This window comes from Mustelus asterias, chromosome 5, assembly GCF_964213995.1.
Source record: "Mustelus asterias chromosome 5, sMusAst1.hap1.1, whole genome shotgun sequence".
Taxonomy (NCBI): domain Eukaryota; kingdom Metazoa; phylum Chordata; class Chondrichthyes; order Carcharhiniformes; family Triakidae; genus Mustelus; species Mustelus asterias.
This window is the reverse complement of record NC_135805.1, coordinates 81,038,831-81,061,783: the sequence shown is the minus strand read 5'-3', so window position 1 is coordinate 81,061,783 and position 22,953 is coordinate 81,038,831. Positions and strand designations below refer to the sequence as shown.

The 22,953-nt window shown below is 43.4% G+C and overlaps 2 protein-coding genes across 5 annotated transcripts in view; one reads left to right on the top strand and one right to left on the bottom strand.

Moving 5' to 3' along the window:
- The window catches only part of LOC144493636 (intersectin-2-like), a 195,797-nt gene extending 187,301 nt beyond the window's left edge, over positions 1–8,496 (bottom strand). For 2 of the 3 annotated variants that reach the window (XM_078212896.1, XM_078212899.1), the window contains exon 1: positions 8,315–8,496. The gene's annotated coding sequence lies outside the window, so the exon portion shown is untranslated. Of the gene's footprint in view, positions 1–951; positions 1,125–8,314 lie in introns of all 3 variants that reach the window. The other variant, XM_078212897.1, reaches the window with a different exon arrangement.
- Positions 8,497–14,292: 5,796 nt separating this feature from the next.
- The window catches only part of LOC144493631 (intron Large complex component GCFC2-like), a 45,411-nt gene continuing 36,750 nt past the window's right edge, over positions 14,293–22,953 (top strand). For both annotated transcript variants that reach the window (XM_078212887.1, XM_078212886.1), the window contains exons 1-3: positions 14,293–14,656; positions 18,928–19,038; positions 20,744–20,902. In XM_078212887.1, coding sequence (XP_078069013.1) covers positions 14,344–14,656; positions 18,928–19,038; positions 20,744–20,902 — 583 coding nt within the window. In that variant the 5' untranslated portion in view covers positions 14,293–14,343. The remainder of the gene's footprint in view (positions 14,657–18,927; positions 19,039–20,743; positions 20,903–22,953) is intronic.

The window sequence follows — 22,953 nt, the reverse complement described above, 5'->3', positions numbered from 1 at the left end:
ATCCACTCTCCAAAAGAGCATCTTACCTAGGCCCACCTCCCCATGCACTATCCCCATAACTTTTAGCATGGTTGATCCACCTAACCTACACATCTTTGGACACTAAGGGGCAATTTAGCATGGCCAATCCACGTAACCTGCACATCTTTGGACTATGGGAGGAAACCCACGCAGACACGGGGAGAACGTGTAAACTCCAAACAGACTGTCATCCAAAGCTGGAATCAAATCCAAGTCCCTGGTGCTGAGAGGGAGTGGTGCTAACCACTGTGCCACCATGCCACCCAGAGGTCCTGATTTTCAATCTCCTTCCTACCTCCATGAAATCTGCTTTCAGAATCTCATCCTGTGTCCTACCTAAGTCATTGGTACCAAAGTGGACAATGACCTCTGGCTGATCAACCTCTCCCAGAAGAATGCCCTTCAGTTGCTCTGTGACATCCTTGACCCTGGTACCAGGGAGGCAACATATCATCCTGGAGTCACATCTACAGTCTCAGAACTAACTAACGAATCTCCTATCACTACTGCTCTTCCTTTCTTCTTCCTTCCTATACAGAAGAGCCACCTATGGTGGCACAAATGTGACCCTGATTGCACTCCTCCAAGGAACCAATACTGGAAACCATTAGCTCCTAGAGATTTGTCTATCTTTAACAACATTAATTTCTCCAACATGTTTTTATTCACAAATAGAGTTTTAGTTCCTCTTTGTGATTTATTTCTAACTTTGCTTATATCTCTGATGTTTTATCCTCATCTTTTATTGTGAAGACTGATATAAAGCAGCTACTTAGTAAGGTTTCCATTTCTTGATTTTAAAAATAGAGGAGAGCATGAATTATAATGGTGGGAGCTACCTCAAAAAAAGCACAAAAGCACTTTACCTTTACTTTCAGGAGCTATTTTTCCTCCTCTCCATTTTTTGGTGCTACCTTTTCACCCACTTACCCTGTGAATCGTGTCCTTTGATCATGAACATCAGCAAACTTTAACAGCAAGTGTCATTGCAGATGAGCTTGATCTTCTCCTCACCCAGCACCCACGATCTCAAGGGTCACTAGGTACCAAATAAAGTTGGGATCTTATCTCATCTTCCCTTCTTCAACCAAGGAAAGTAAAACCTGAGGAAGAGAATGACGTCAGTTTTGACCACACTAATATTGTTCCATCCGTAATCAGGTAACTCAGCATTGTCCTGGCACCAAACCTGGGACCTTCTTGGTCTACTTGGATCTATACGATGGAAGGCCACCATTTGATCTCAACAGTGCTGCTGTTCTTCGATCAGGTATGAGGAATCGAGACCAGGGTGGTGTAAAGAAGCAATAATCAAATTGTTGCCCATATGCAGCACTATTGCACCTTGAAATTCGATCAACCACTCAACTTGAAACTTATGCAAATTTACATTTACGCTCCACTGTTTGCTGTTCCTCATAAAAATATTAAAAGTGAAGCTGTGTGTAATTAATAGCTTTACTTTCTTTTTTTTTTAAAGAAAAAAGTATTTTCCTGCAACACATCAGAAGAAAAAACAGATCGAATCATGATTAGAAAATCATGCTTCTACTTTTAAATTAATTATTTTTAAAAAATGTGCATTGGCCCTGTACAATCAGCACTTGGCAGCAGTTCAATCTACCAGCAAAACTCCATGTACCGTGTATCCTATTTTCAGTTTAGAAAATTAAACCAAAAGAAACAACAACTGTAACAAAACTAGTGAGAGATCAAACAGAATAACTGCAAGAAAAACTGCTATTTCTGTTCAAACTTAGAATCCATGTGCCCTGCTTTTAGTTAGAAGGACATTAATTAACAATATACAAATATATATAATATATTTCTAATATTGCCTACATCAGTGGTTTTCAAACCTTGCGCTACATAGATCCCTGCAGTCACATTCCCAGTAACCCTGCCAGACTGCCAAAAAAGGTGCTTTACAGAGAGCATCTTTAATACAATTATATTTCCAAAATAACAGGCAGTAGATGTTATAAGTCAAGGTATACAAAGATCTGGTGTCAGCAAAGATAAGGTTCTGCCTGCAGGGCCCCTAGAGCCCAAGGACCCTAGTCTGAACACCTGTGGCCTGTAACACCATACACAGTCATGACAAACCATACACCATAGATATGAAACAGAAAACAGAATACGTAAGCTGTTATATCTTTTCTCTTCCTGTCATCAACACTTTCAAATTACTGAAGCCCCCATTTCTTGGGATAGAGTCTTTTACTGCACCTTTGAAACACAGCTGCAGAGCCAAATAACTACATGAACACTATCTCTTAGAAAATTAAAAATGTCATGCTTTTTCCATGAACTCATACGAAATACACTGCTGCTTTCTCAGCACTTGCTACAGGCCACAGCCATTGTGTACACAGCAATGTCACTTGGAGAACAGGAGACGTCTTTGCCACAGGCTGCAACATTCTACACCAGGATTCCATTTCCTGAACGTGTGGCACTCAGTTGCAAAACAACTCCAGTGGGATAGAGACTTTAACCTCTGCAACATTAATGTAGAGCAACCACCTTGACTGCTTTTCTATCAGGTCAGTTTGCTTAGAATCTATAACGTTAACTTTTATTCACAGATATCTGAGAGCAAACCATCTACCAGTCTGTGACCGATAGACTTCATACAACTGACATGCACCTGTCAAAATATATGCACATCGAAGTGTCAGCACATTTCTCTGTCCTGGATACACCATACAAATAAAGCATCCATATTCATCACACGGATCTCATAAATATATTCACTGTCACAAGGATTTGGAGCAACATTTCAATGTCACTACTTCAAATAAATGAGGGGGAATATAACAGCATCTCCTCATAACCGAATTAAACTCTTCTTAACAGTATTTCGACAAAGACCATCATACAATCTAGTATGAATTTCCTTACTGCAGTCAGTACAAAACTGCTACCACCCTGAGTGCAGCAACACAAGAATATTTTTAACAATTTCTAAAGCAAAACATCAGACTGCGACTTGTGATACATTTCCATATGTAAAGATCATCACTGTAACATATAATTATCTCTGCTATTAGGATTAGGGTTATTACACAATGCAATGTAACTGATTATTTTGAAATAAAACAGAAAATTGACAAAAGTGCCTTATTACTGCTGCCATCAGTTTCAGATCATTGTATTTAGGGCTTATTTCACATTCCAATTTTGATTATTCTCTCCCTCCTCATGCCACAAATCAATTTCTCATTAGCACAGATCTGAGAGAAGGTTGCTAATCGACTGCTATACATACATTAAAACAGTCAGAGAAGTGAGGGTGAGAGGAAGAGTGATCTGCACAGCCATTTGTTAATTTTCTTCATGGTAGGAACAGAAGCTTTACACAACATAATGCAAAGTACATCGCTCCGCTGCTCAGGTATAGATGTGCGTGAAAACCAGCCTGACGCTTTTAGGCCGAAAAGTCGTAATGCCATAAATTGACATATCCTGAGGGCAGTTGGAGGGCAAGAGTACTTTAGCACATCCTGAGGTCGATTACAGTCCTTTCTTTAAAATCAGAAGAAATCGATTATTTTCTTCTTTTATATTTTCTAAAAGGTGTGATAGAAATTTCCATTTGTGACACCTGAAATGTGTTGGAAGTTTCTCAAAGCTTACGTATTTCATTACAGATCTCCAGTGGCGGTATTCATAGATAGTCAGGGTCACATTTCATACTCCAATGTTTGATGTTTAGCAGATAACTCAGCCTTTAAAGTCACTGCTCTGTATATGCAAATTCAGAAATGTTCAATCAACTGGTGAAACTGATGGAATTATATCTGTCGTAAAAGCTCATAAATTTTCAGGTCAATGAATGACTTTCCTTCTCTTTTCTTAAGGTTTTACTGCCTCTGTAATGAAGTATGACAATCTGAAGTGCGATGTTCGGAAAATATTAGATACATGCAAAACAAGTAGTCATATATGTCAAAGCAGACAGATTTGTGACACCAAACACACCAGATTAACCAAAAACATTATGCTTTCTCAATAATTTGTGAAACTGACATAGAACATAGAATCCCTACAGTGCAAAAGGAGGCCATTTGGCCCATCAGGCCTGCAGCAACAACAATCTCACCCAGGCCCTATCCCCGTAACCTCACGTATTTTCCCCTGACACGAAGAGTCAATTTATCATGGCCAATCAACCTAAACTGCGCATCTTTGGAGTGTGGGAGGAAACCGGAGCACCTGGAGGAAACCACACAGACACGGGGAGAATGTGCAAACTCCACACAGACAGTCACCTGAGGCTGGAATTGAATCCGGGTCCCTGGCACTGTGAGGCAGCAGTGCTAACCACTGTGCCACTGTATTGTCCAATTATTATAATACACATTATAATATCTACACTACGGAACAGATTTTGTGGTAGCAGGGCATCCAATGGCAAATGCTGTTAAACTTTCCTTGGCACAGTTATGTTTTTTAAAATGTCTTGCATGGCTGATAACAGCGCTATAAGGGAAACAAAACTTTGTGACCTCAGTGTACAGGGTAAGAAAATGGGAATCTCATTAATCAATAAGATTGGAGGATTGATTAATGAGATTCACAAGGACTGTGGAGGAAATATATGTCATAATGGGTTCAATGTCAAACCAGATATAGAAATTCAGAGAGGGAAACAAAGATTGTATTAAGGGAGAGAAAAGAGACAAAGAAAGAAGGTGAATTTTATGCATTAATAATGGTGGGTGCCATTAGCTTGGTTATTATTTTGATCGCAAAATGTTGCCAATTTCATGAATTTGCAAAAGTTAACTTCCATGAACCAAAACAAAACCTTGGCATTTGAGAATCTTGTATCACGAATTTAAGCAGATTATCTCCACTTAAATGTTGAATATTCTTCTTCCTTCCCTCTACACTTTCAAGACACTGGCTAAACTGTTCTGTCATGCACACAACAGTCAAATGTACACAAAGCTAAGTACTTGGTCAGTTTTAAAGGTATTCCATCAAAGGAAGAATAAACTGTGGGAGATTCAGCATATCACATTTTAAATGTACACTTTCTAATAATTAACTGCCACTATCACAGTCATCGTGTCATAGAGATATACAGCACGGAAACAGGCCCTTCAGCCCAACTCGTCCATGCCAACCAGGCATTCATCTATCTACATGAACATTATATAGCAATTGCTCTGCGCACTGACAGTTACTGTCAGTCAGTGTATATACAGACACTCACACTCAAAGGAAGGTATTATTCAAAGATAATTCCTTGAAGTGATTTTAAAGCAGTGGTGTATTTTCATGTCTTAGATGATATTTAGACAAGTTCAAGCTTACAGTTTCAAATTTCCTTTTATTTTAATGTTTCACTCCATCCTTAAGTTGCAAAGCCAATGTTCAGATTGGACTAGGCAAACCCAAATCCATTCATAGAACCCTACAGTGCAGAAAGAGGCCATTCGGCCCATCGAGTCTGCACCGACCACAATCCCACCCAGGCCCTACCCCCATGTCCCTACATATTTTAACCGCTAATCCCTCTAACCTACTCATCTCAGGACACTAAGGGGCAATTTTAGCATGGCCAATCAACCTAACCCGCACATCTTTGGACTGTGGGAGGAAACCGGAGTACCCGGAGGAAACGCATGCAGACACGAGGAGAATGTGCAAACTCCACACAGACAGTGACCCGAGCCGGGAATCGAACCCATGTCCCTGGAGCTGTGAAGCAGCAGTGCTAACCACCTGCTTGCTCCAAAAATCAAATTCAAAATCCAATTGAATCCAACTCATGGTCCCTATAAGAGAGACAAGCAAGATCCAAGCTGACAAGATAAGGCATTGCACCCCATTTTAGGCTTGACCTGACACTTGGTCTTAGCCTAAAGGCTAAAAGTTTCAGGTATCTGTAACCTCAGTTAGATTAGTGCATTATAAATCTCATCCAGGTGACAATCATTCTGTACTTTTCACCTCCCAAAATATCCAAACCAGACATACTTGAAAACTTACTCTTTTGTGCCACCTTCATTCAAACTCCCACCACAACTCCACAGCCTTAGCTAGTTCCAACTAACTTATTGCCATGATGGTTGAGTGGATTGGATCAATTTTGTACCATCATAAATAACTTCATATAATTTATGATCATAATTTCTCCAGATTATCATGATTCATGAGGAACAATCTGATTTAGAAAAGTCAGACAGACTCCAATTCAAAATACCTAGTTAAATAACTGAAAATGCAAATTCAATTGATGATGTCGTGAGAATCCCTCCATTGGGTTACAGGCTTGTTGCCACCTCCATTAGGCAGATATTGTCTACATCACAGAAAACACTGCCACTATTTGTATTCATGCAAAGTGTTTTGATCATCCACAGAAAATTTGCTGGCTGCAGCAGCCTTGCTGTAAGCTACACTTCAAATTAGGGATAAAGGCTCTTTTTTCCTCTTTAGCATCTGTTCATGTTTTCACTTGGTCACACCTCACAAAACAGGAGGGGAAGAGATTGTTTTTGCCAGGTTATTTACCCAAACCAGATATACATGTACACTTGTTACTGCAAGTCTCTTAAAGAATTTTGTACAACTGGATCCCAAATTCCTACACTTTGGTTCACGATGAACAGGTATTTAGCAACAAAAGTACGTTTTGTACTGTATACGCGAAGCCTAAATAGCTTACTTCAAAATTCTGACTTGAAAAATACAAAACATTTTCCCCCAGCCTTTTTCTAACCAAGACTGAAGATACTAACTCTTTCACCACAGATGGTGGAACCTTCCAGTAACTCACCCAAGGGATAATCCTTAATGTGTGAACCTAAAGAGCGAGTGTCAACAGACTATGTCCTTGCAGATGGATACAAGCATGGAGGAGGATACGACGGAGGAGGTAAAGCATCATGGCCAAGCCTGATCCTATCCTCTCCGTTGCCACGGGTGTCCTGCAGCTGTCACTGGATCTGATCAAGCCCTGGACAATGCTACAAATAATACAAGTCCAACAGGTTTATTTGGTAGCAAATGCCATTAGCTTTCGGAGCGCTGCTCCTTCGTCAGATAGAGTGGAAATCTGCTCCAAAGGGAGCAGATTTCCACTCCATCTGACGAAGGAGCAGCGCTCCAAAAGTTAATGGCATTTGCTACCAAATAAACCTGTTGGACTTTAACCTGGTGTTGTTAAAACTCTTACTGTGTTTACCCCAGTCCAACACCGGCATCTCCACATCACAAATAATACAACACAGATACCACGGTGTCTTGGGAGTTTAATTTTGAAATTAATATAAAACAGAAAATTACAGTTCAATGTTTCAGAAATCCATGAAACTGCTTTTAAAACATACAGGTCTCATATCGTCCTGCTCTAAAGAACAAGATCCATGACCAAAAAAACCCTGCTGGCTTATATTTTCTCTACAATGCTGCCCACGTCCATTTGTATTTTCTAAACATAAATTCAGTCCTTCATAAAACATACTAAATCTTGAAATGTTAATGGCGCTACATCTAGCATTTCAACATGTATAACCTGAGCTTAAACAGCAGCAACAAATCACTAACTAATCTAAAATCCTGACAAGATATTATGAATTCTACTAGCTTGTCCTCACCCTGTGGTGACCCTGTAGAAACCAAGAACTCAAGTTTGTGAATGGCAAATAGCATGAATTGGAAAGTCTGATCCTGTATTGACAAACCCATTCCTGTCCATCCCAAAGCTAACCACAACTTATTTTTCAAATCCGCCTTTATGAACCCCAAATTCCACTCCATGTACATGAATCACACTCCTTCACCCTAAATCCCCACTCCTATAGATCCCAAACGTCAAATTTGTAGATCCGAAAGATTCTATAAATCCCAATTCATCCTCCTTGTATATCAATCACACCCCTATACATCCCAAATCCCCAATTATATACATCCAAAACAAACCCCTGTATATCCCAAATCCCAATTATAGACATCCCAAACACAGTTGTCTACATCCCAAATCCCCAATTATATAATCCCAAACCCCCAATTATAAACCTCCCAAACACATCCCTGTACATCCCAATCCCACTACAGATCCCAATCCTGGACAATACTGAGTGATTTTTAATCCCACAACGGGACGGTTCACAGTATTAACTCCAACCACCTGCCGCCCGCCCGGTGGCCGCCGCTCGCACCCCGGGAGACCGAGGCCTGGCTTCCCCCCACAGGCGGCTCTCTGCCCGGCCCGGCCGCCGCGGCCTTCTCCCTCCCGGCCCCGAGCTCTCCTTCCCCGCAGCCCGGCCGCACTCACCTTCTGCCCGCAGGATCCGGGTCCCTTCTCCCCGCAGCCCGAGGCCGGCGGCCCCGATCCCCCAGCGACTTGTTGCCGAGCCAGCCGCAGTGTCAGAGCAATAACATGGCGCTGACAGCAGGCAGGAAGCGAGGGCACAGAGTGAGAAACACTGGGAGGAGCCAGAGAGAGAAACACTGGGAGGAGCCAGAGAGAGAAACACTGGGAGGAGCCAGAGGGAGAGAAACACTGGGAGGAGCCAGAGAGAGAAACACTGGGAGGAGCCAGAGAGAGAAACACTGGGAGGAGCCAGAGTGAGAAACACTGGGAGGAGCCAGAGAGAGAAATACTGGGAGGAGGCAGAGAGAGAAACACTGGGAGGAGCCAGAGGGAGAGAAACACTGGGAGGAGCCAGAGAGAGAAACACTGGGAGGAGCCAGAGTGAGAAACACTGGGAGGAGCCAGAGGGAGAGAAACACTGGGAGGAGCCAGAGAGAGAAACACTGGGAGGAGCCAGAGGGAGAGAAACACTGGGAGGAGCCAGAGAGAGAAACACTGGGAGGAGCCAGAGTGAGAAACACTGGGAGGAGCCAGAGAGAGAAATACTGGGAGGAGCCAGAGAGAGAAACACTGGGAGGAGCCAGAGGGAGAGAAACACTGGGAGGAGCCAGAGAGAGAAACACTGGGAGGAGCCAGAGTGAGAAACACTGGGAGGAGCCAGAGAGAGAAACACTGGGAGGAGCCAGAGAGAGAAATACTGGGAGGAGCCAGAGAGAGAAACACTGGGAGGAGCCAGAGTGAGAAACACTGGGAGGAGCCAGAGAGAGAAACACTGGGAGGAGCCAGAGTGAGAAACACTGGGAGGAGCCAGAGAGAGAAACACTGGGAGGAGCCAGAGTGAGAAACACTGGGAGGAGCCAGAGTGAGAAACACTGGGAGGAGCCAGAGAGAGAGAAACACTGGGAGGAGCCAGAGAGAGAAACACTGGGAGGAGCCAGAGAGAGAAACACTGGGAGGAGCCAGAGAGAGAAACACTGGGAGGAGCCAGAGTGAGAAACACTGGGAGGAGCCAGAGAGAGAAACACTGGGAGGAGCCAGAGAGAGAGAAACACTGGGAGGAGCCAGAGAGAGAAACACTGGGAGGAGACAGGGAGAGAGAAACACTGGGAGGAGCCAGAGAGAGAAACACTGGGAGGAGCCAGAGAGAGAAACACTGGGAGGAGCCAGAGTGAGAAACACTGGGAGGAGCCAGAGAGAGAAACACTGGGAGGAGCCAGTGTGAGAAACACTGGGAGGAGCCAGTGTGAGAAACACTGGGAGGAGCCAGCGAGAGAAACACTGGGAGGAGCCACAGTGAGAAACACTGGGAGGAGCCAGAGAGAGAAACACTGGGAGGAGCCAGTGTGAGAAACACTGGGAGGAGCCAGAGAGAGAGAAACACTGGGAGGAGCCAGAGAGAGAGAAACACGAGGAGAAGCCGGAGCCAGAGAGGAAAACACTGGGAGGAGCCAGAGAGAGAGAAATACTGGGAGGAGCCAGAGAGAGAAACACTGGGAGGAGCCAGAGAGAGAGGAACACTGGGAGGAGCCAGAGAGAGAGAAACACTGGGAGGAGCCAGAGAGGAAAACACTGGGAGGAGCCAGAGAGAGAGAAACACTGGAAGGAGCCAGAGAGAGGTAAACACTGGGAGGAGCCAGAGTCAGAGAGAGAAACACTGGGAGGAGCCAGAGAGAGAGAAACACTGGGAGGAGCCAGAGAGAGAGAAACACTGGGAGGAGCCAGAGAGAGAAACACTGGAAGGAGCCAGAGAGAGATAAACACTGGGAGGAGCCAGAGTCAGAGTGAGAAACACTGGGAGGAGCCAGAGTGAGAGATTGAGAAACACTGGGAGGAGCCAGAGTGAGAGACACTGGGAGGAGCCAGAGTGAGAAATACTGGGAGGAGTCAGAGAGTGAGAAACACTGGGAGGAGTCAGAGAGAGAGTGAGAAACACTGGGAGGAGTTAGAGAGAGAGAAACACTGGGAGGAGCCAGAGTGAGAGAGTGAGAGACACTGGGAGGAGCCAGAGTGAGAAATACTGGGAGGAGTCAGAGAGAGAGTGAGAAATACTGGGAGGAGTCAGAGAGAGAGTGAGAAACACTGGGAGGAGAGAGTGGGTAACAGTGAGCATGTATGTGACTGGTGTGTTCCTACGTTTTGTGGCCATTTTCCAAAACAAAGTTTGTTATTATGCATTCATGAGATGTGAGCATCACTGGCTGGGCCAGCATTTATTGCTCATCCTTAATTTCCTCGTGAACCTGCTCCTGGGCCTGGTGAGGCGAGCTATCAACAGGTCCAGGCAGTGGGCGATCGACGAGGTCGTCCATCCTGACTGTCTGCCCCTCTACCGCGGCTATATTTGCAGCCAGGTGTCCCTGGAGAGGGAGCATGTGGTGTCCATGGGCACAGTTGACGCCTTCCACGCTCGCTGGGCACCGCAGGGGCTGTGGTGTATTATAAACCCCGAAAATCACATTATGATTTAATGTTTTAAGTTTCCTTTCGACTTTGTTTTTGGTTCGGGCTGTGCCCCCTTTCCTTTTGGGGAGCTGCCCCTTTTACTTTGTCCCTAAGTTAATTTGAGTTAGTTTATTACGTTGGTACCTTAAAAGAGCTACCTAATTGCCCTTGAACTGAGTGGCTTGCTATAGGCCATGTCAGCGGGATTCACGAGTCAATTGCATTGCTGTTGATCTGGAGTCACAATCAGACCAGACCATTTAAGGAATTCTTTCGACACCAACCAAGTAAATGAACTCAAATTAACTTAGGGACAAAGTAAAAGGGGCAGCTCCCCAAAAGGAAAGGAGAACAGCCCGAACCAAAAACAAAGTCAAAAGGAAACTTAAAACATCAAACCAAAAGGTGATTATCAGGGTCGATAATACACCCCAGCCCCTGCAGTGCCCAGCGGTCACGGAAGGCATCAACCGTGCCCGTGGACACCGCATGCTCCCTCTCCAGGGACACCTGGCCGCGAATGTAGCCGCGGTAGAGGGGCAGACAGTCGGGATGGACGGCCCCGTCGATCGCCCGCTGCCTGGACCTATTGATGGTAGACCATTTACGGATAGCAGGTTTCCTTCCCTCAAGGACATTAATTAATCAGATTGTTTTTTTATAACAATTGGTGATGAATTTGTAATCGTCATTAGGCTTTAAATTCCAGACTTGGATTGAATTCCAATTTAAACATTTGCCCTGGTGGGATTTGAACCTGGGCCCGCAGGGCATTGCCCTGAGTCTCTGGATTACTAGTTCACTCCGCCAATGCCTCCCAAAAATTCCTCTAAGTGCACCTGACTTTTCTGACTCTTGCCCTAGCCATTTTATCAGTATGAAGTGATTGCTGGATGGAAATGGTGTGGCGCCCTCCAGAGGGCAGATGAGTGAAGCAGGAAACAAACTTTGTTAAGTTATGAACTATGCTAACTCCTTAACCAATCAGATTGAAGGATTATGAAATAATGAGTGCAAGGTTACAGGATGTTTTGCAAGTGCTATTGGGAGGGTTTAAACCAGGTTTGTCCAAGCTTTTCACTCCGGGGAGTACATTTGTATATTTTTTTACCCGAGGGCCAATGACCAAATTTTGGAAAGAGAAGGTTTGGCAAAACAACAAACTGAATTTGAGAAAAAAATAGAGGTGCGTGATTCTCCCAACCCCAAACGCTCTTATGCAGATTGCACTGAGACCTCACAAGGTCAGAGAATCACAGGGGGAGGGGCCAAATGTTTTTAGCGACGGGTAGAACTCTCTTAGGAGTCCATGGAGAGGGAGGGGGACATTCAACTTAACTTTGAGATCAGAAGAGTGCCCCGATCTCTGGGGAGCCAGTCTTGCGGGCGTTTTTAGGTCCCCACTCCAAAAGAAATTCTAAGCATTGGAGAAATCGGTGAGAATCTCCCCAGGCTTCAAAAGAATTCCTAAGTGCGGTTGAATTGTGAACTGAATTGCCATCCAAAGGGAATTTCACCAGTTTTCCCACTGGAGGCAACACTTAAAAATATTTTGGGAGAATTCTGCCCGAGGTTTTAAGGACATAAACAATTGTTAAAAACATTTGACTTAAAAAAGAGCAAGCAATAAAAAAGTGTGAACAATGAACAATCACAAAATAATCAAGTGGTGACTTGTGCAATTATCCTCCCTTTATGTTTTTTTATATTCCTCCTAACTTCAATATATTTTTTTAAATCAGCAGTGTGTTTTCATTCCAGCAGTGTGCATTGAAGGGGCTTCTAATTGGGAAATCTTTGGGTTGATTTTGAGCCTGCACTCTCCGTCTGCAGGAATAGCATGCATGCTCAAAATCCAGAAAGTACGAGCAAGTTCCGATCTAACCAGCTTCTCGCCAGTGGAATAGCGTGAAACATATCGCAGGACTGCAGAAGTTAATTTTAATACATTAGAATGTCATTAACGAGCACTCTCTCCTGGACTGCCCCCTCAAAGGATATTCAGCGGGCTCTGAGGTGCCGTGATACCTGCACCATTTACAACAGATTCACCCAGAGATGAACCTGTCGCAGGGGTCTCCCCGGGGTTGTAAAGGTAACTATAGGCCCTGGGGGAGAGGGCATGGTAAGAAGTTTAACAACACCAGGTTAAGGTCCAACAGGTTTATTTGGTAGCAAAAGCCACACAAGCTTTCGGAGCTCTAAGCCCCTTCTTCAGGTGAGTGGGAATTCTGTTCACAAACAGCATATAGAGACACAAACTCAATTTACATGAATAATGGTTGGAATGCGAATACTTACAACTAATCAAGTCTTTAAGAAACAAAACAATGTGAGTGAAGAGAGCATCAAGACAGGCTAAAAAGATGTGTATTGTCTCCAGACAAGACAGCCAGTGAAACTCTGCAGGTCTAGGCAACTGTGGGGGTTACAAATAGTGTGACATGAACCCAATATTCCGGTTGAGGCCGTCCTCGTGTGTGCGGAACTTGGCTATCAGTTTCTGCTCAGCGACTCTGCGCTGTCGTGTGTCGCGAAGGCCGCCTTGGAGAACACTTGGAGAGGGCATGCACAGTAAGAAGTCTAACAACACCAGGTTAAAGTCCAACAGGTTTATTTGGTAGCAAGAGCCACTAGCTTTCGGAACAGGCTGTTCCTTCGTGAGGTGGGTGGGAGTTCTGATCACAAACAGGGCACAAACTCAATTTACATGAGAGGGGGATGGCCAGGCAGTGAGTGGCCTGGCAATGCCTCCTAGTACTGCCCCTTGGTACAGGTGGTGGGTGGGGGATTCATTAAGCTGTGGTGGTGGCCAGAAGAGAGTTGGGGATAATGGTGCTGGGGGTGAAAGCTGCCTCAGACTTTGGGGTTATTGGGGGGGAGAGAGAGAAAGGGCTAATGATCTGGAAGTGGGGGGAGAGAAGAGGCCGATGATCGGGAATGGAGGAGGAGGTTGATGATTAGCTGGGCTTCGAGAAGTGCCACTTTCTCTGGAGAGAAACACGCTGGTTTTCTCGCCGGAATCAACACTGCCAATTTTTTTTTGGTAAGATTTCGTCCAATAGTTTACTTGGGAAGGAAGGGAGAAAAACTTTGAACCATTTTCTCATACGACCCTTATTGGCAAAGCACCCTCGAGCTGATCAGAATTGGCCCAATCTGTGCTTTTAAATGAAAGTGAAGTTTTCCCAAACACCATTTTATAAAGTTACAACAACTCACTCCAATATTTGCTACAGACATCAAACAGCTGGAACACCCCAGAATCTCTGATTTAAAACACTGAATGGGGGGGGGATGGTGAGTAAAAGACAATTCTTCGGTCTTGCTTTAACAAATATGAAAGCAAAAAATTGACACTAATATTTTATCAACCTTTCGTTACATTTTGTGCGGCGATTAAAGTTTAATATGAAGTGCTGAAGATTAGTGTTTATCAATCCTAACATCCACCCCCCCCTCCTACAGTGGGAGAATCCACGCCCGCTTCCGGCGCGCGTGCTGCGAACGTTGCGGCCGCCGCGTTCGGAGGATCGATTGTCCTGAGAATGTTCCGAAAGAAGCCGAAGCGGAATTTCCGCCGCAGGAGGAGCGAGTCCAGCGAGGAGGACAATCCGGAGGCGCCTCAGCCCCAGGTTGCTGCAGCAGCCCAGCTGGGCTTGGGCTGCACCTCCCCGGCCACTCGGACAGCCGGCAGTTCCGCCCGGGCCCAGTCTCCCAGCCCCAGCCCGGCCTCTGAGTGCGGGAGCGAGGAAGCTGCAGCCGAATGCAGAAAACAGGCTCAGGATGAGCCTGCGAAAGGCGCCAGTCACGTTCGGAGCCGCGACCAGAGCCTGCTGAGCTTCGGGTGTGAGCGAGAAGGTAATCAGTTGCATGCTGCATTACCACCCCACAGTCCACTTGTTTCGGCAGCCTCAAGAGCTGGATCGTTTATGTAGCGAGAACTCACTCAGTTTGGTTTGGGATTGTCAATTACTATATTGATACAACTACTCAGGGAAAAATAAACACCTCTCAGTTTGTTTAAACGTTATTCCTAACAATGCTGCAACAAAGCAAAGTACTACTGCCGGAAATCTGTAACTAAAAACAGAAAATGCTGGGAAAACTCAACATCTGAGGGGACAGAAACAGAATTAACTTTTCAAGGCAATAGTTGGCAATTCTGTGGCACTGCATTCTAACCTGTATAGTGCCTTTTCTACCTTAATCCCCCGGATCCAAATTGGCCCAGGTTTTCCCTGTTGAAAACTCTGTGGTACAAAGTGGGCAATTATACAGAGAGATCAGGATGGAGAACCTCAGTACCTAAACATTCAATACTCCTCAAGAGTAACGATGCATAAATCAAACAGCAAATGATAGCACAGGCATGATTGAGATGAAATTGAGCTTTTAAATTGCTGCTTAGGAGTTCAAATATAATCTTTGTGTAACAACTTATGTTTGTACAGCACCATAAACATTATCAAGGTGTTTCACAGGAGTATTATAAAACAAAATGTGACAATAAGCCAGATAAGGAGATAAAATACTGTGGATGCTGGAAATCTGAAATGAAAACAGAAAACGCTGGAAAAACTCAGCAGGTCTAACAACATCCGTGCCGAGAGAAACATTTAACATTTTGAGTCTATGGCTTCAGAGCTAAAGAGAGCAGAAATGTGATAGCTTTAATACTGTTTAATAAGGGATGGAGCAGGTGGAGTAAACTAGATGGTCAAGGATAGGTGGGAGTTCGGGGTGATGGGCAAAAGGTGGAAGAATGTTAATGATAGTGTTAAAGACTAAAGGTGCTGATTGTGGCATGAAGGTAAGACAGCAGGATGTGTTAATAGCAGAACAAGGATCACCACTCTTTGAAAGCAAAACTTAAGTGACAGATGGGAAGGGTCAAAAAAAAGATTGAAAAAGGGGATCAAGATGGAAGGGAAAATTCATGGTCTAAAGTTGTCAAGTTCAATGTTAAGTCCAGAGGACTGTAAAGTGCCTAATTGGAAGACTAGCTATTGTTCCTCCAATTTGCGTTGGTCTGCACTAGAACATTGCAGCACGCCAAGGATGGTATGGGAGCAGGATGGTGAGTTGAAATGGCAAGCAACAGGAAGGTCAGAGTAATGCTTGAAGTTATTCCGCAAAGCAGTCACCCAGCCTGTGTTTAGTCTCCATAATGTAAAGGAGACTGCATAAAGAGCAACAAATACAATAAACAAAATTGAACGAGGTGCAAGTGAAATACTGCTTGACCTGAAAGGAGTGTTTAGGCCTTGGACAGTGAGGAGGGAGGAGGTTAAAGGGCAGGCGCTGCACCTTCTGCGATTGGATGCAAAGGGGGGTGAGGAGTTGGGGGTGATGAAGGAATGGATCAGGGTGTCACAGAAGGAATGGTCCCTATAGAATGCTGATCAGGGAGTTGGGGGGAAGATGTGTTTGGTGGTAACATCTTGCTGGAGTTGATGGAAATAGTGGAGGATGATCTTTTGAATGCAGAGGCTCTTGGGTGGACAAGAGTCGAACATGGTTGGGCACCGTATCAACCACAGTGTGGGGGAGCCCGTGGTTCAAGAAAACGGGAGACACGTCAGAAGTGCTGTTCTGGAAGTTTGCATCGGAACAGATATGATGGAGGTGGGGAAACTGGGAGAATGGGATGGAGTCCTTACAGGAAACAGGGTGTGAGGAGCTATAGTAGATGTGGCAATTTAGCATGTCCAATCCACCTAACTTGCACATCTTTGGAGTGGAGCACCCAGAGGAAACCCATGCCGACATGGGGAGAATGTGCAAACTGCACACAGTCACCCAAGGCCGGAATTGAACCGGGTCCCTGGCGCTGTGAGGCAGCACTGCTAACCACTGTGCCACCATGTCACCCTGGTTGGAAGAGATTTCAGAGATAGGGCGAAGTGAGGCCATGGAAGGATTTCAAAACAAGGGTGAGAATTTTAACATCAAGACTTTGTTTGACTGGGAACCAGTGTTAGTCAGCAAGGATGGGGGTAATAGTGGAACAGGAGTTGGTATGAGTTAAGACACCAGCAGTGAAAGTTTGAGTGACTTCACATATACAGAGTGTAGAATGTGGGAAACCAGCCATGAGTGCATTGGAAAGATCAAGTCTAGATGGAACTAAGAAATGAATTGAGGGTTTCAGCAAGGAGATAAGTGAGACGGCACAAAGTTAGGTGGTGTTAAGGAGATAGAAATAGGTAATCTTAATGATGACATGAATATGAGGTTGGCAGCTCATTTTGGGGTGAAATGTGATATGAAGTTTGCCAACAGACTGGTTTAATCTCAGACTGTTGTCAAGGCAAGAGATGGAATTGGTAGCTGTAGAAGGGAGTTGAGTGGGGACTGAAGCAGTGGCTTAAGTGTTCCCACTATTTAATGAGGGAATTTCACCTCAGATGTCAGGTAAGCAGTCCAATGATTTTGCATCATTGAAGGAATTGAGAGAGTTGGCGGTGAGGTACATGTGGAAATTACCACTGCTTGTGGATGATGTCACGGAGGGGCAGCATGTGGATGAGAAATAGGAGGAAGCCAAGGATCCATCCTTGGGACCAAGAAGAGAAACCATTGCAAGTAATATTCTGGCTACGATTAGATGGGGAAGAATGGAACAAGATGAGAGAAGTCCCAACTGAGCTGGATGACGGTAGAGATATTGAAGGAGGGTGGTGTGGTCAACTGTGTCAAAGGCTGCAGACAAGTTGAGAAGGACAAGGAAGGAAAGTTTCCCTTTGTCATAGTCACATAAGATGTTATTGTGACAAACTCCAACCTGTATGAGAGACACTCAAGATTATCTGATCAAGCTCTGAATTGAATCCTTCAATTTGAGCTTATGTCTTCAAGTTACTGCTATAGTCTCAGCTGGTCATGATGATTATTATTTGATCAATTTCAGTTTATGTTTGGGCCGCTTTGCAACTTAGATCAAATTTGGGAATGTATTTGAGGATGTGTTTTGGTTTACTCTGGTAACCAAATTTATAAAAATATCCCCAAATATTGGTACCTTTCCTTACAAATGGAATTTACACATGTCACATGTTTTCACTAGTATAATCTGAGAATGCACACTTTATGAAAATTGAAGAACGTAAAGAATAATTTTGCTGGTTATATTTTAGGAGCTGGTTCTGTAAACCTGTCTGATGCCTCAGTGGAATGGCACAAGATACCTGTGCTACATTTTCCAATAGTCCACTCACAGCAAAAACCTCTGGTACTACAATGCAATCATAAATATCTGGCCCAATATAATTTTTCAAAGAGAATCAACAACTTTGTGTTATTTCTATAAGTATAGACCTATATCAGCAATCCTCTGGTACTTCACCACATAATTCTTCAAATGAACCATGGTTGTGATTGCAAACTGAGTGATGGGAACATTGGTAATGACTTTGGTCTTACTGAATTCTGTCCTCAGATGGAAGTATGTGTGTATATAGTACATCCATCGATGTTACAGATAGTGTCACTGAGCAACGATGAGTAAGAACGTGGATTGGCCCTTCCCTCATTATGATGTCTAACCCAACACAGGGTAGCTTAGTTGGTTATATGGCTAGAGTGTGGTAACTCTATCTGCACAGATACCAAACTGGCTGAGGTGATCTTGGTGTCTGCTTCCCCACCTTGCTCCATTGTGGTATTGTAGCATGAGCCATGATTAGCAACCTTTGGACAATAAGGATGCTACATGAAGAGAGAGAACTTTGCACGAGCCTGAAATTGAATCTGATTTGTAAGCTTGATTTTGTGCTAAACTATACTGAAATATTGGCAACTTGAACTCAAAGCACTTCTGAATAACCAGAAGTATTATCTGATGTGTAAACAAGAATCTAAAAGTAGTTAATAGTGGGAATGCAAGGAACTTATTGAATTTTGTTAGAACAATGAAATTCACTCTTGTATCTTATTGGCAGGCATCTGTTGTTTTTCGTACACTCTACAATATCAGATCCTGATTGTTTCAATTATGTCTTTGTTTCCTGACCACTATAGGGGTGCAGGAGTGGGATAAGCGGTGTGATAAGTTTCATCTGATAATCTTATTCACCTCTATTTTAACAGCTAACTATATAACCTATAAAACATTTTTTTTCTAAACATAGACGGTGAAGAAGAATTTAAAGTAAAAAAGACTGGAAACACCATTTTATTTTCGTCACATTGGAAAAACGACAAACAGAATAATGTTGAAAAAGATGAGGATAACGCAAAAGGTAAACTTTCTCAGGATCACCAAAACATTTGGAACCATGTATCAGACAACAGCACAAAAAGTGATTCTTGTAAAATGTTTCTCATTAGGTGTTTGTTGTCTGTATACTTTGGTGGTAGATACTTGAACTCCTCTTGTTCAGTAACATGATTTATACTTTATGGCGCTTTTGTACTTGTCAGTAACCCACACTTTAAATGAACCTCAAGATTGTGTTGCTATTTTTATGGGGGTAATCAGAATTTATTCATTGTTTGTAATACTGTTGTTACACATGTAGTTTTGCTTTTTTATTTTTTATCATATTTTTATTTTCTCACCTCCCCTCTTGGTTGGATATGATTCCTTAGTCACAGGCCATCCTCTGATACCTGCCAGTCATTCACATGTGAGCCTGCGCAGTTATTGCTGCTCAGATATTCAATACCACAGCTGAGTTTGATCCTATTTTGGTTGATGTTCACACGAGAATAAACTCTTATCTGATTTTCCCTTCCCTGAACCTGTGATGCTGAGGCTGACTTCAGTGTTTTTGGTGCAATCATCTCAGAATGGGGATAAACTCTGGTGTACATACATACAAGTAGACGTAGGCCACTCGGTCCCTTCAGCCACTCGGTAAGATCATGTCTGATCTAATTTTAACCTCAACTTTGTATTCTTGCCTACTCTCGATCACCTTTCATCCCCTTGTTTATTAAGAATCCATCTACTTCTGCCTTAAAGATATTCAAAGACTGCTTCAACCATCTTTTGGTCCCTCAACCCTCAGAGCGAAACATTTTCCTCATCTGTCTTAAATGGGCATTGGCCATGCTCAGTTCTCCCTCAATGGCCTTGAACAGGTGCCGGAGTGTGGCGGCTAGAGGATTTTCACAGTGACTTCATTGCAGTATTAATGTAAGCCTCCTTGTGACATTAATAAGTAACCTAAATTAAAACCATACACCTTGTATTATCTCTCTATCCCATAAGTCATGGTGAACCAGTTAAATGTCGAGAAGACCATAAGCATCTTCTGGTTTCAGCCAAAAACTCTTTTATTCTTCCCATGCCCCTGCACCCCTAATTCCTCTCTTCTCACTCTGGCTAAGCCAGTTATATGCAAGCCAAGGATGGTGTTGTATCCCGAGCTGACCTTTCAATTCCACCCATTATCCACGACCAGATCTTATTTCTACCTCTGAAACATTGACTGTCCGAGATATTCCGATTTTCCCACTGCTACCGAGGCAATACCAACCATTTGTTGCCTCTTCGAAGCTGGCCTCCCAACAACCACCATTGGTGGCCGAGCCTTCACTATCTGAAAGCTTAGAGTAAGATACTAAGTAGGAATTTCCATGGAACGGTTAATGTATTGATATCATATAAACCATAACCCTTATTCAACCATTTCTCCCCCATTTTTTAATCTTTTGTTCTTGAATTGAAACTGCTTCACAGTAAGTCTCTATCCTTTTACTATAGCTTAGTTCCTCTTTAATCTTCCCACAGTAACCTTCTATAGTTAGGTGAAAATGACAGTTTAAGATTTACTATGTTCAGTTGAGCTTACAGACAGAACAGGAATAGTGTAAAATTTGGGTGCCACATGCTGAGATATAACAGCACAGCACATGAAAAATCAACTGACTTGGACTGTATTCTGTCGCTCCATATGTAGATTTATTGTTACTCATGTATATTGCATTCTCTTTGTCTAGATGAGCAAATTCTTCATGATTCTGCACAGACACAACTTCAGAAAGGAAGTGGTTCTGAGGAGGAGACAGTGGACGTGCAAACAGAAAGTGAAGAGGAGATTAGTTCAAGAGTTGATGAATCTGAGACTTCCAGGATATTCCAGCACAAAATACAACCAGGTTTGGAAATTCAAATGCAGCTAATGAGCGTTGATATTATTACCCTTGTTGGTTTGGTAAAGTACTGGGAGAGATTAGGACAGTAGTTGCTATTCTCGTATGTAGACAATGGGTGGGATTTTCTGGCCGCGCTTGCCCCAAAACCAGAAAGTCCCGCTTGAAGTCAACTGACCTTTACATGGTCCATGCCCGCCTGCTACGATTCCTGTGGCAGGAATTCCGCCCGACATGTTTATACACAAAGCATCTTTCGCAGCTTATTTTTCTACAGCTGGGTGTGCTGGTTGCTCATGGACACACATTTTGCAGTAGAGTTTGCTGCATAGCACGCACAAACAACATATCGAATTCAAAAATAATGAAGCTGGTTCATTGAATAGAAGCATGCAGTACAGAAGGAGACTATTATGTCCACAGTGTATGTGCGCTGCCTGTTTGAAAAAGCTATCCAATTAGTCACATTAGTTTCTTTTTTCATAGCTCTGCATGTTTGACCTTTTCAAGTATATACCTTTTGAAAATTTACTGCTGAATCTAATTCTTTTTTAGGTAGTACATTCAAATCATCATAACACCCTGCGTAAAAATAAAAAAGTCTCCTTATCCTTGCTAGATTTTTTGTTGCCAGGTACATTATTAAATCTGTGCCCTTTGGTCCCTAACCATCCTTGGTGGAAACAGTTTCTCCGCAGCTACCAATCCAACTCCTTCATAATTTTTAACCATTCAAATCTCTCCTTTCTAAGGAGAATAATTCCAGCTTCTCTGCTCCCTCCACATGGTTGCTAGTATTATTAAGCTGCACTCGGCACTGTGCACAGCTTTGATCTTTACTATGGAAAAAGCATTGAATAAAATTCAGAAAATATTTATTACAAAGATGATATGCGTGAGAAGATGGGAGGCTGCAGCAGAATTACATTCCATGACAATCTATAGCCTCACAACCTAACATTTCTCTCACTCTTCCATTACCATCTAGGTGGGCGGCTGGCCCTTTTTCAATGAGGAGTGCAGGAAGGCATTCCAGGAGCACCACTAGGCAAACATAAAAATTAGGTGCCAACCTGGTGAAGCTAGAACACAGGGCTACGTATATGCTAAACAGCAGAAGCGGTATGTCGTAGACAGGGTTAAGTGACCCCACAGCCAATGGATCAGTTCAAAACTTTGCAGTCCTGCTATATCCAGTTGATGGCCTGTACCTCTGCCATTGCAACTTCCTCCAGCCCTATGAGCCTCTGAGAATTCTGTGTTCTTCCAATTCTGTCCAGTTGTAGATCCCCGATTTGGCTTCCCTCCATCATTGATGGCTGTGCCTTAAGCCATCTAAGCCCATTGCTCTGGATTTTCCTCCACAAGCATCTTTGCCTCTACTTTTCTGTCCTTTTAAGATGCTGCTTAAAACTTACTCTTTGACCCAGCATTTGGTCACTTGTTCTGATGTCTCCTTCTTTGACTTGGTGTCAGTATTTGTTTGAGAGGTCACACGACACCAGGTTATCGTTCAGCAGGTTTATTTGAAATCACAAGCTTTCGGAGCGCTGCTCCTTTGTCAGGTCACCTATCGAAGGAGCAGCGCTCCTAAAACTTGTGATTCCAAATAAATCTGTTGGACTATAACCTGGTGTCATGAGACCGCTTATCTTGTCTACTCCAGTCCAACACCGGCATCTCCACATCACAGTATTTGTTTGATTACACTTCCTACAAGGTGCCTTGAAGTATTTCATTATGTTAATGGAGTTTTTAAAAATGCACATTTTCATTCTATAACCTTGATAAGCAGTTCTCCCCTAGATCACTGTCAAATTGGGAGAACATAAATTATATTGATGTTTTCTGTCATCGGGTAGCTTGGTGCTTTTCATTTTTCTGTAACTTAATCGAAATGAAAATAATTTACAATATAAATAAATCTTTCACAAACGATAACTCACAAAAAGCGGTCGAGCGTGGCCTGTGTAAATGCATTTGGTTAATGGTGGTAGCATGTTTTGGCTGAAGAAGAATGTTCTTTGGCCCAAGAATGTTACCACGGATTTAAAAGT